Below are 11,592 nucleotides of genomic sequence, written 5' to 3'. Positions count from 1 at the left end.
AGAAAAAAAAAAAAGAATAAAAAAATAAAAAATAAAATACTCATTAGTATTTTATTTTCAATAAAAGAATAAAAAAGCTACTACTTTTTTAACTTTCTTCTTTTTTTCTTTCTATTTTTCAAACTACCATTAACGTTTTCTCTTACACACAAACATTCCTTCAGTACATAAAAGGACATTGCACTCCTGTTGCTAATTTATGATTGGATATCGCCATATACACCTCCACCCATACTAATACTAATACTCTAATATACTAAAACAAGATATATTGGTAACTGGTTCTTATTATTCTTTCTTCTCTCTTTCTCTTTTCTTTCCTTTCAGTTTCGTTTCGTTTCTTTTTCTTTTTTTTTTCCACCAAATGCAATATGAGTAAGAAGAATATTCAAGAACCTCCAATTAAGAAAAATGCATTTGTTCATAAATTATATTCCATGTTGAATGATCCCAAATTATCTCATCTAATATGGTGGACTAGAAATGAAGAATCAAATACTTTTGCTTTATATCCAGGTAAAGAGTTTGCTAATGCATTAACTGGCTACTTTAAGCATGGTAACGTTGCTAGTTTTGTTCGTCAATTACATATGTATGGATTCCATAAGGTTTCGGATCCTCAATCAAATGATAATTTATCAAATATTAATAAGGATACTCCTCCAATTTGGGAATTTAAACATTCTTCTGGGAAATTTAAGAAAAATGATGAATCTTCCTTAATTTACATTAAAAGGAGATCTTCTTCAAATAGTTCTAGAAATAATAGTGCAACTTTTAGTGAAAACGATTCATCAATTCTTATTCCAACTTCGTCCCCTTCGCCCAATTCTTTTGATCATTTGCCGCATCATACTTTCCATTTTAACCAACCACCTCCTCCTCCTCCTGCTGCTCCTCCTTCTCAACAAAATCCTTATGTATATTATCCCCAACCAAATCCTTATATTCAGTATCCAATTAACTATCTACCCATGGACTACCAAATACCGCATCCTCAACATCCTCAACAACACCCTCAACAACACCCTCAACAACAACATCCTCAACATCCTCAACAGCATCCTCAGCAACATCCTCAACAACAACATCCTCAACATCCTCAACATCCTCAACAGCATCAACAACATCAACAACACCCACCCCCACACCAATCACCTCTCAAACAATCAAACTCGTACACATCTTTACCCGATCACGAAAACCATAAAATTAACGTTCTTAGACACAACTCGGATCCACAACAACAAAAACAACAAGCAAAAAGTTTCCCCCAACATTATACTCCAAATTTACAATTTAGAAAAATTTGGGAACCTTCTTCCAATATATCTCGACCAAGAAATAGCTCATTGTTATTTGACCCATTAGCACCAGCACCAACCCAACCAACCCAACCAACACAATCACCAAAACTTACTCGGTCAATTACACCACCACCACAATCAACACCATCCATCCCCCCACCTCCTCCAAACCAATTAGGAAACCACATATTATCTAGAAATGATTCAACCACATCATCATTTCATCGAGATTCCATTGAAAGTAGTAGTATAAGTACGAGACTGTCGATCAAATTACCACCCCCATCATCAATTCATCGTGCATCCTCAAATTTATCCACTGATGAATTAAAATTTCATAAAAATAGCTTATTAAGTGAAAGTTATTCGATACCAAATTCACCATCTTCATCCTTTAGTAAAAAACCATCATCAATTCCCATAAGTAATTCAATTCATGAAAGATTAAGACCTTCATTGATTGAATTACATTTTGGAGGAGCTAATAATCAAACCCCGACAACAAATTCATTACCAACATCAATATCTTCAATTAAAAATAGTTTAAGTGGAGTTATGAAATTACATTCTGATTCAATTGGATCCCATTCATCACAAAATAATTCAATTTTTTCAAATAAATCATCAATATCAAGTTTATCTTCAAGTACTCAAAGAACATCATCATTTGGATCATTATCATTAGGAAATTCATTTGATATTCATAAACATTCAATTTCAATCGGACCACATGACCCAGTACCATTGCCAAATACAATTAATGAAGAAGAACAAAAATTAAAAGAAGAAGAAGGTGAAGAAAAAAAGGAAGAAGAATTCGTAAGACCAAGATCACCGTCATCGTTATCATCGGTACCAGTTGGACCAAGACCAAAATTTTTCAGAAGTTTAACTCCACCAAACTTACATTCAAAATATAATCAAAATTCTAAAATTCATTCACCAATTCCAAGGTCTTCAACTTCATTTGGTCAACATCATTCTCATCTTCATCATTCAAATCCACATTATCATCATTTACATTCTAATTTAAGAAGTCCTACAAATTCGCCATTATCAAGATCAATATTAAACGATACTGATCTGGAATCAAGCGAAGAAAAACCAAATGATTTAAATTTGGTGAAAAATAAAGTATCGGTAAATTCTTTATTGGATACTTCTAATCCTTCTACAAAATTATCGAATATTAATTCAATTATCAATGAAAGTGAACATGAAACTGAATCGGAAGATGATAAAAATGATCATTCAAAAATTTCTAATGATAATGATGATTTAGATGAAAATAAATCTCCAAAATCTACAAATAAAGAAATTAAACGTCAACGAATAGAATAGTCGTACCGATTGCTTGATTTCTTTGGCTGTTCTTTATGTCTATAGCTAACCTATGTAATGTATATCATAGATTTCTCCTCTCACGTTTGTTATGTCTTTCCATTCCTTTCCTTTAATCATTCTAGATTAGACTAATACAATAATATCTACATAGCCCTACCAACTTTATCTGGTGTATTACCGCTAAACAGAGTGCGACATGATCTTCAACAGCAAGAAAACGAACAAGTTGAAAAATGACGAACAAACAAAACAAAAAAAAAAAATTTCACATTAAGCAAACATTTCGCTTCAAACAAACATTTGTATCAATCTTCATATGAACAAACACTCAAATAAGCTATTTCCATATGATTATTCTCTTCTTGTTTTACTTCTATGATCAAAGGGGTCTCAACCAACTGACCAGCAAAGTGGGAATGAAAATACTACATTCACATGGTGCTCCATCATACTATTTAGACCGTGCATTTTTATCGTACAATCGATTTTAACCCTTCATTTTTTTGTGCTTTTTCGTCAATCTTTGTTAGCTTTAGCTTTGTTAACTCAAAGTTGTTGACTTTGTTGACTACGTTCATTTTGCTAATTTCCAACTTTGTTAGTTTTGTCAACTTTGTCCGTTGATTTGTCTTTTTGTCTCTTGTCTTTTTGTCTCTTGTCTTTTTGTCTCTTGTCTTTTTGTTTGGTCTTTTTGTTTTGTCTTTTGTTTTGTCTTTTGTTTTGTCTGGTTGTTTCTTGTATCACTGTCTACTTTGTCTCCCTTGTCTCCCTTGTCCAGTGTCAACTTTGTCCAGTGTCAACTTTGTCTAGTGTCAACTTTGTCGGTAATTGTCCCCACTTTGACAGTAATCCAATGGTACAGTTTATTGTTTGATTTTTCGTAATACCAAATTTCATTCTGCGTATATGTTTGAAATATTAACCTAATTGAAAATCTTTTTTTTCTTCATCTCTAAATTCTTTTCTTTTTCTGTATCTTTTATTTTTTTTTCTTTCGTTCTCTTTGGCTTTTTCCATTATACATTTACTAACTTTAAAACTTAATCTGTCATACATTTACTATGTCATACATGTCGTACTATACATCATTAAAATGGCCGTCCCTTTTTTCTCTTACCAATTTTTGCCATTGGTATGTTGGCTTTCTTAACTTGAGTACTGAAGCGACTCTCTTCATTCTCAGATTCGTCTTCATCTGAAACCACTTTCGATTCTTGTTTCTTTTTGGGTGGTAACTCCGAAGGCTTATTTTTAGCCACTTGTCTTACAGGAGTATTACTTCGTATCTGATTTCTCATCTTATTCTTTAAGGCATGCATGGCTTTACTTTCGCTATTTTTGTTGGGACCTGGCATTTCTGCTTTCTTTGTCAATTCCCGGCCTTCGCCCCTTATGAAGTCTCCAATCTTACCACTTGTTGTGCTATTTAGCCCCGATCCATTGGGGATTATGGGTAGATTGAAAAATTCATTTGACTCTCCATTTGCATTCGACTCCTCCTCCTCCTCCTCCTCCTTCTTCTTCTTCATGTTGGGTAGCCATTTTGTCACACGAGTGTTTGCTTGGCCAATGGCAAACTGAAACCTCGCCTGTAGCTCTTCCTTTTCCTTGATCTCTTTCCTTCGGTTGATCTTGGTGGACATTGGTAAAGAAGGAGTGGTGAATAGATGAGATGAGCTGACAGCTTCTTTTTTTTTTTTTTGTTGTTGTGCGATACTTTTTTCAATTACGTAATGCTTCTTTCAACGGTTTACATCAACTAATGATCTTCATCATAAACCTTGAATCCCAGTTGGTGTCGTACTTGCTTGCGTTGGCACTCCGCACCCACTTTGCCCGGGTGCCCCAGTTGAAGATTGTTGTATTAGAACATGATTCTAAAAATCACGATTTTAAACCGTGGTGTGGAATAAATACCTTCAATAATTATCATTTCGTTAATGATAATACCATAGCTAGTTTACTAAGCTTGTTACTCGGTAATGATTTTGATATCCATCGAATGGACTCGGTCCGCTTGAAGCCGTTGCCGGCAGCCAACTTCAACATGGATAAACCGTTGAATGAACTAATGGAAATCAAGCTATCATATAATAATTATTTGGGTTTGATCTACCATCCAATTCTAATTGTAAACAAGTTAAGGACGTTTTTGATAAATTCAAATATTGTCCTTACCACCGTGTGGAACAATGGCCAATTTTTATCCCAAATGGCGGGCACTTACCCTCAAGACCAAATCATCCAGTTGAATTCAAATATCTTCACCTATAATAATCTCATGGTTAACTCCAATTTAACCCAGGTAGTCTACCAAAATGTCTTTTCGAAAAAACCTCCATCCTCGCTACTATGGATTCCGAAGTTCAAAACTGGCTTAGGGAAATCAAATTTCGAAATTAACGTCCATCGCTCGGGCAAACTCACCCATATTAATTTACTCATTTCAAATCATCTTGATCTTGATCTATACCAAGTCTTTAAAATGATCGACATTTACTTGAACTCGCTAGATCAGTTATCCCTTTCCGGTGACTTGAATCTCAATTTTGCTAAATTTTAATACACTTTATGCATTGACAAAAATATATATACTGTATATTCATTAAACCGGTAAAGTATTAATACCGGCCAATCTATCTATGGTTGGAGCAATGATTGGATTACTCAATACATCTCCAATATACGGAATCGATCTCAAAAATTGGATAATGGTTCCAAAAAAATCTCCAAAAAGTCCTAGAATTCCAAAACTTTCAATTATAAACCCAATAAAGGTTCTTCTCATAAGAATTAATAGTATCCCCATACAAAAACAAATAGTTCCCCGAACCTTGGTGGGCCTGGTGAAAAATGTCACGGTTCTCTGTGGTCCTATAATTAATATCAACCCAGTAACAAATAAGATATTCCCAAGGGCTAGTAAAGCATGATCAAAAAATGTTAGGATTCCCAATACAAAACAAATGAATCCGCATGCGGTAAATCCAACCCCAAACTCTATCCTTGTTAGTATCGCTCTATCGCGTTTCTCTTCGGTCAAACATACTTTGTCTTTGATTAAGCCAAATCATTTGCAGCCAATTTCTTGTCTAGTTTCAAATTGTAGTTGTTTAAGCTTTCACTGTTTTTTTTTTATGTCGAAGCCGTTGATTCTCTGGTTTATGGGTGTTTTATTGCTCGTTCGAGTTTTTGGTGCACGGGTCGTTTCTCCTGTTGTTGCAATCCCTCCACCCTAAAAAAAAAAAGTGATCAAACCCATTAAGATTAGCCTATCGTATATCAAGTTGAATACCCAAATAAAGATGGACTCGAAGTCGTCGCAAGATGCTCCTCCTCCTCCTAGCTACGAGGAGGCCATAAAAGATAGCCACACGCCGGCTCCTCCCCCAAGACCAACAAGACCTGCAATGGCAACCCCGTCCCCAGCTACTTCAAACCCAAGTCCAAGTCTAAACTCCCGCCCCCCACAATCAAATAACTCGAACCAGAACGATGGTACCTTATACACTACGAATCCAAACTTACCTTTCAAATATCCAAGAGGCCATTTTTGCCAGAAATGTAAAAATTCGGGTTTCAAGTTGAAAAATGGTAAAGCTTGTAGAGACTGCTGGTCTAAATTCTATCTACAGAATAATTCGTATAATCCAAACCCCCAATTACCCTACCGTTATCCAAAAGGTTATTTATGTGATAAGTGTAATAACACTGGCCATAAACTAAAAAATGGCTTATCTTGTCAAAACTGTTATGAGTTATTTTCTCCTCGTAATAAATCATCCTATTCTTCTTCGGTTCCTTTCATGTCTTCTACTTCTTCTGGTTTTGGTTTTGTTGATAACATCTTGGGTGGCTCTCGTGCTAATTTGGTTTCAACAACCTTTAATTCCTATGGTACAAATACGATGTCTACTACCTCGAGTGGGCCCCTAAGGGTCTTACCTGGTGATCCAAGAATAGGTGGAATCCTCTGTGGAAGATGTAGAGGAAGTGGGCAAGTCACCTTCTTATTTGATAACGATTTATGTAATGTTTGTGGTGGAACTGGTAGAATTTTAACCCAACATCCTCCACACCCTCCTCCAATGCATCATCCACCACCGCCTAATTTCAATCGTCCTCCCCCACAGAATCCTTACTATAATATTCCTGGTCAATGGAAAAACTGATATTTTCATTTCTCTACACATTTTGTTTTGTTCTGTTTTTATTATATATATATATGTATATTTACAAAGTTTTATTTTTAAAACATGAGATTAATGACATTAAGTAATATAAAAGGGCAACATTTCGAGTCATGAATAAAGAATTGAATAAATTAACTTAGTTTTTGTAGTTAGATGGGTATTTGAAATCAGTTAATTCATAAAAGTTTTCTTTAATATTTCTAACTGAAACAAATCTACTTAAGATATTACCAGAACCAGCTTTATCGTTAGTACCAGACATTCTAGCACCACCGAACCATTGTTGACCAACAACAGCACCAGTACATTTATCGTTGACGTAGAAGTTACCGGCTGAGTAACGTAATTTTTCTTCAGCTAATCTAAGAGCATCACGATCTCTAGCAAAGATTGAACCAGTTAAAGCATATTTAGTAGCGGTATCGATGGTTTCCATAATGTTTTCAAATTCAGCATCTGGATAAACATAAGCAGTTAATAATGGACCAAAGAATTCGGTAGTTAAAAATGGATGGTTTGAATTAGTAGTTTCAACTACAGTTGGTTGAACAAAGAAACCAGCTTCTTTATCATATTCACCACCTTTAACAATCTTTAATTCTGGATCAGTTTTAGCTTGGTCAATAGCCTTAGCTAATTTATCAAAAGATTGTTCATGAATAACTGGACCCATAAAAGTTTGTAAGTTTGATGGTTCAGCGGTATTACCAATGGTAATATTATCCATAGCAGCACCTAATTTGGTTTGGAATTCAGGCCAAAGGGATTCTGGGACAAATAATCTTGAAGTGGCAGAACATTTTTGACCTTGGTATTCAAAAGAACCTCTTAAAGTAGATAAGACACTATGATCAACAGAAGCAGATGGATGAACTAAATGGAAGTTTTTACCACCGGTTTCACCAACAATTCTTGGGAAATCTCTGTATTTATCTTCAGCAACATTAGAAGAAATCTTAGAGTATAATTGTTTAAAAACATCAGTAGAACCAGTAAAGTGTAAAGCAGAGAAAGCACGGTCATCCAAAACGTGTTTAGTAACTTCTTGTGGGGAACCTGGAATAAAGTTAATAACACCTTTTGGTAAACCAGCTTCTTCTAAAATTTGTAATAAGACATAGTTAGATAAGGCAGCGGTAGCAGATGGTTTCCAAACAACAGTATTACCCATTAAAGCTGGAGCACCAACTAAGTTACCAGCGATGGCGGTAAAGTTGAAAGGAGTAACGGCGTAAACAAAACCTTCTAATGGTCTGTATTCAGCTCTGTTCCAAACACCTGGGGATGATTCAATTGGTTGTTGTTGATACATTTCTTCAGCATATTTGACATTAAATTTAAAGAAATCAATTAATTCAGCAATACAATCAATTTCAGCTTGGAAAACGTTTTTACCTTGACCCAACATGGTAGCAGCAAGCATATCGTATCTATATTTAGTAGAAATCAAATCAGCGGCTTTTAAAAAGACAGCTGCTCTATCGGCCCATGGAGCTGAAGCCCATTTAGCTTTGGCAGTTTTAGAAGCTTCAATGGCAGCTTTAATATCTTCTTCAGAAGCTTGGGCAACGTTAGCCAAGACTTGAGAATGTTTAGATGGATTGACTTGAGGTTTAGTTGGTCTATCATAAATTTTTTCACCATTGATAACAATTGGAATTTCCAAAGCACCGTTATCGGTGAATTTAGTAATAGAAGCTCTCAATAAGTCCCAGTCTTTTTGATCATTGATACCAAAGTTTTTAACTGGCTCATTGGTCAAATTTGGTGGAACTTTAGCATGAGCTAATTGGGATGCAAATCTAACACCAACTCTAGCATTTCTTGCAATAGCACGAGTTAAACTTGGAGTAACTCTAACGGAAGCAGTACGAATTAAAGTACGGGTAGTGGTTCTCAACATTTCTAACTTAATGTTCAAACTCTTGTTGAATAACTTAATGGAAAATTCTTCAAATCAATAATATACCTGGCGGAATCTGATTCCTGTTTATATAATTTTTCACTATTGACTTTCCAGTCATTGAAGGATTGGTTATATAAAGCGAGATGAGGCCACAACTAAACCTGCAAACACAAGCGAGCGCACCAAAAAAGGTTTAGTAGTGGAGATTTTCTCCTGATGGAAACCCCTAGCGAATCTCCCCGTAAATACAATTTTTCAGTGCTTAAGCTACAATTAAGGAATGGTTCATTATCGTGGATTAAGTTACTTGATTGATTAAATAGCTACTTAATTTACCCTGTATACTGGTTGAGTCGATGGCTAGTTGAGTATATGGATCAAGATGTCTTGTTCAAGAGATCCACTTTATTTGATACTTGATTTAAACGGTCTTCTATTTCCTTTTTATTGATTTCGAAAATGGAACGACGATTGTCTAAATCTTGGTTCACTTTATCAAGGGACTCGTTCCATTTAGACATATCCATTTTCATACTTTCCAATACTTGATCAATGCCATTAACAGTGCTAACCGTTTGGCCTATATCAGCATGAATTTTATGTAGAGATTTGAGTCTTGCGAGTAAAGAAGGTAAAATGGCATTAACGTTATCAAATTCATCTATTCTATCATAAAGACTATTGACTTTTTGTTCAAAAGTGCTTCGACTTTGTTGTGTTTGTTGAATCTGATCATATTTATTGTTACTTTTACTTGTTATTAATGCTAACTTTCTATTGGTGGCCAATCTTTCGGTTTCTTTATTCAAGTCACGTATTTCCTGCTTGATTTTATTAAGTTGAAATTCAGGATTATAAATAATATTGATTTTTCTAGTCAAATCATTTAAGTGATTTTGAATGGTTTTATTCCTTGGTTTATGAATCGAATTCTGTAATTGTTGCAAACTTTCAGACCCCAATAAATTCTCTATAGTATTTAGCTTGGATTCTAATAGCAATATGTTTGCACTTGAACTTTCAACTGGGTCTGTCTTTGAGTTCCTTTGCTCTTCACTAGTATCTACTTTTATATTACTGAAAATTTCTTTAATTCTTTGATTATAATAATTTATTTCCTCGTGTTTTCTATCGGATACACTGAGTTCCTCGAGTAAGGAGACCAAATTGTCGATTTCACTAGGTTCTTGATCACTTTGCTCTACCTCTTCCTTGCTCTTAATCAATTGGATCTCTTCCAATTCCCTTTTTATGCGGGCCAATTTCTGTTCTATCGTTTCATCAATGGCTGTAACTTTATACCCATTCTTGAAGAGACTTTTTTTGCTTATATCACCCAGAAAATTGACAATATCGACCTCGCCAACTAAATGGTCATTGGCAAACCTTTTCTTCGCGTCTTTACTTGAAAATGTCGATTGGTCGATATCAGAATCTTCTTCATTTTGAACAGTTGTTTGAGAAGCCGAGATATCTAGATCACTTTCTATATCTGAGGATTCAAATACGTCCTGAGACTCGTGGTCAATGTCAGGTAGATCCTGATACTTATCAGCCATTGAGATAGTAGTTTCCTTCTTTCAAGTAGTGAACTTGTTGGGTTTATTTATATTTGTTCTTTTGGTCTTTTGTTCTCTGGTACTTTTTTTTTTTAATTACGCGATTTGATCTCTTCATACCTCGTACAATACTTTACTTTTATTACATAAATAAACTCAACTATTTAGCTACTATTTGAACAACGTCTTCGTCATGAACAGGATGTTGTAATCCACATTTCTGTGGGGAGTGTTTGGAACTAGAACCCCAAACTAATGCATATTTGAATTGATTTTTCATATCTCTATGAACGGCATCACAAACTTGTAAAATAGTAGAATTTGCTCTAACAACCATTGGATCATCAAAGTTAGGAGCAATTCCTCTTCTTTTAGTGTATAGCCTGATTAAACCTAATTGTCTCCAAATTTCTGCTTTCAAATCTTCAATACCAAGATCCAATTCACAAGACATTACCACGGTATTTGGTTCTCTGGCCAATCGATCACATTCTTCTAATGAAACAGCATCAATCTTATTATAAACATATAAACATTTGATATAGGAAATATGCTGGTCATTAATTATGTCAATGAAATCATCAATGGTAGCATTTTCATCTCTTATAAGTACGTCAGCGTTATGTATTTTATAGTCTTTTAATAAAGCACTAACAATTTTTTCATCTAAATGTTTAGGAGGCGAAATAGAATTCAACTTGACCCCACCAGTACTCTTAATCTTGAGAGATATGTTTGGTCTTTCCTTATTCAATCTGATCCCCATTGTTTCTAATTCATTTTCTAAGATTTCTCTTTGATCTCCTCCTTTAGTTGCATCCAAAACCATCATGATCAAATCTGACGTTCTTGAAACCGCAATTACTTGTCTCCCTCTACCTTTACCTTGAGATGCCGCCTTAATAATACCCGGTAAATCAACAATTTGAACTTCAGCCCCATTATACTGAAGTATACCACCAACCGATGTTAATGTAGTAAACTCATAGTTTGCAGCTTCCGATTTAGTATTAGTAACTTTGGATAAAAATGAGGATTTACCAACCGATGGAAACCCAATCAATGACACACGCGCATCCCCAGCTTTAGAAACTTCAAACCCTTGACCACCTCCAGAGGATCCCTGTCCAGGTTGAGGTTCTAATAACTCACGACGTAATCTGGCCAATTTCCCCTTCAAAAGACCAAGATGGTATTCAGTGGCCTTGTTCTTTTGCGTTCTGGCCATCTCATCTTGAATGGCTTTAATTTTTTCCAAAGCACCCATCTTGATTGCTAGCTGA

At 35.0% G+C, this 11,592-nt stretch overlaps 8 protein-coding genes across 8 annotated transcripts; 3 read left to right on the top strand and 5 right to left on the bottom strand.

Annotated features, from left to right (window-relative positions):
- Positions 1 to 371: 371 nt before the first annotated feature.
- SFL2 (Sfl2p) lies at positions 372 to 2,648 on the top strand (the record flags this gene model as incomplete). The annotated part of the gene is made up of 1 exon (XM_020222736.1): positions 372 to 2,648. One exon carries the CDS (start codon positions 372 to 374, stop codon positions 2,646 to 2,648), a length of 2,277 nt encoding a protein of 758 aa, XP_020077018.1.
- Positions 2,649 to 3,739: 1,091 nt separating this feature from the next.
- Positions 3,740 to 4,294, bottom strand: HYPBUDRAFT_148246 (uncharacterized protein; the record flags this gene model as incomplete). Its single annotated transcript, XM_020220111.1, has 1 exon — positions 3,740 to 4,294. The coding sequence occupies one exon, from the start codon at positions 4,292 to 4,294 to the stop codon at positions 3,740 to 3,742; it is 555 nt and encodes a 184-aa protein (XP_020077017.1).
- Positions 4,295 to 4,322: 28 nt separating this feature from the next.
- Positions 4,323 to 5,248, top strand: HYPBUDRAFT_200762 (uncharacterized protein). The gene has a single exon (XM_020223007.1). The coding sequence runs from the start codon at positions 4,414 to 4,416 to the stop codon at positions 5,212 to 5,214; it is 801 nt and encodes a 266-aa protein (XP_020077016.1). The 5' UTR covers positions 4,323 to 4,413; the 3' UTR covers positions 5,215 to 5,248.
- An 8-nt stretch (positions 5,249 to 5,256) lies between these two features.
- HYPBUDRAFT_106776 (uncharacterized protein) lies at positions 5,257 to 5,725 on the bottom strand (the record flags this gene model as incomplete). Its single annotated transcript, XM_020218506.1, has 2 exons — positions 5,257 to 5,651; positions 5,701 to 5,725. 2 exons carry the CDS (start codon positions 5,723 to 5,725, stop codon positions 5,257 to 5,259), a joined length of 420 nt encoding a protein of 139 aa, XP_020077015.1.
- Positions 5,726 to 5,956: 231 nt separating this feature from the next.
- On the top strand, positions 5,957 to 6,823 carry HYPBUDRAFT_148245 (uncharacterized protein; the record flags this gene model as incomplete). Its single annotated transcript, XM_020220110.1, has 1 exon — positions 5,957 to 6,823. One exon carries the CDS (start codon positions 5,957 to 5,959, stop codon positions 6,821 to 6,823), a length of 867 nt encoding a protein of 288 aa, XP_020077014.1.
- A 78-nt stretch (positions 6,824 to 6,901) lies between these two features.
- On the bottom strand, positions 6,902 to 8,848 carry PUT2 (1-pyrroline-5-carboxylate dehydrogenase). Its single transcript, XM_020223006.1, has one exon. The coding sequence runs from the start codon at positions 8,745 to 8,747 to the stop codon at positions 6,981 to 6,983; it is 1,767 nt and encodes a 588-aa protein (XP_020077013.1). The 5' UTR covers positions 8,748 to 8,848; the 3' UTR covers positions 6,902 to 6,980.
- Positions 8,849 to 9,043: 195 nt separating this feature from the next.
- On the bottom strand, positions 9,044 to 10,319 carry HYPBUDRAFT_137889 (uncharacterized protein). The gene has a single exon (XM_020219648.1). It carries the CDS (start codon positions 10,307 to 10,309, stop codon positions 9,128 to 9,130), a length of 1,182 nt encoding a protein of 393 aa, XP_020077012.1. The 5' UTR covers positions 10,310 to 10,319; the 3' UTR covers positions 9,044 to 9,127.
- Positions 10,320 to 10,428: 109 nt separating this feature from the next.
- Positions 10,429 to 11,585, bottom strand: HYPBUDRAFT_152664 (uncharacterized protein). Its single transcript, XM_020221133.1, has one exon. It carries the CDS (start codon positions 11,574 to 11,576, stop codon positions 10,470 to 10,472), a length of 1,107 nt encoding a protein of 368 aa, XP_020077011.1. The 5' UTR covers positions 11,577 to 11,585; the 3' UTR covers positions 10,429 to 10,469.
- Between the last annotated feature and the right edge of the window lie 7 nt (positions 11,586 to 11,592).

Source organism: Hyphopichia burtonii, assembly GCF_001661395.1.
Source record: "Hyphopichia burtonii NRRL Y-1933 unplaced genomic scaffold HYPBUscaffold_3, whole genome shotgun sequence".
NCBI classification, from domain to species: domain Eukaryota; kingdom Fungi; phylum Ascomycota; class Pichiomycetes; order Serinales; family Debaryomycetaceae; genus Hyphopichia; species Hyphopichia burtonii.
This window is presented reverse-complemented; position numbering and strand designations above follow the sequence as displayed.

Bases quoted from the DNA above. Each gene is read 5' to 3' on its own strand.
- HYPBUDRAFT_200762 (XM_020223007.1), top strand. From the start codon at position 4,414: ATGATCTTCATCATAAACCTTGAATCCCAGTTGGTGTCGTACTTGCTT.
- HYPBUDRAFT_152664 (XM_020221133.1), bottom strand. From the start codon at position 11,576: ATGGGTGCTTTGGAAAAAATTAAAGCCATTCAAGATGAGATGGCCAGA.
- HYPBUDRAFT_137889 (XM_020219648.1), bottom strand. From the start codon at position 10,309: ATGGCTGATAAGTATCAGGATCTACCTGACATTGACCACGAGTCTCAG.
- PUT2 (XM_020223006.1), bottom strand. From the start codon at position 8,747: ATGTTGAGAACCACTACCCGTACTTTAATTCGTACTGCTTCCGTTAGA.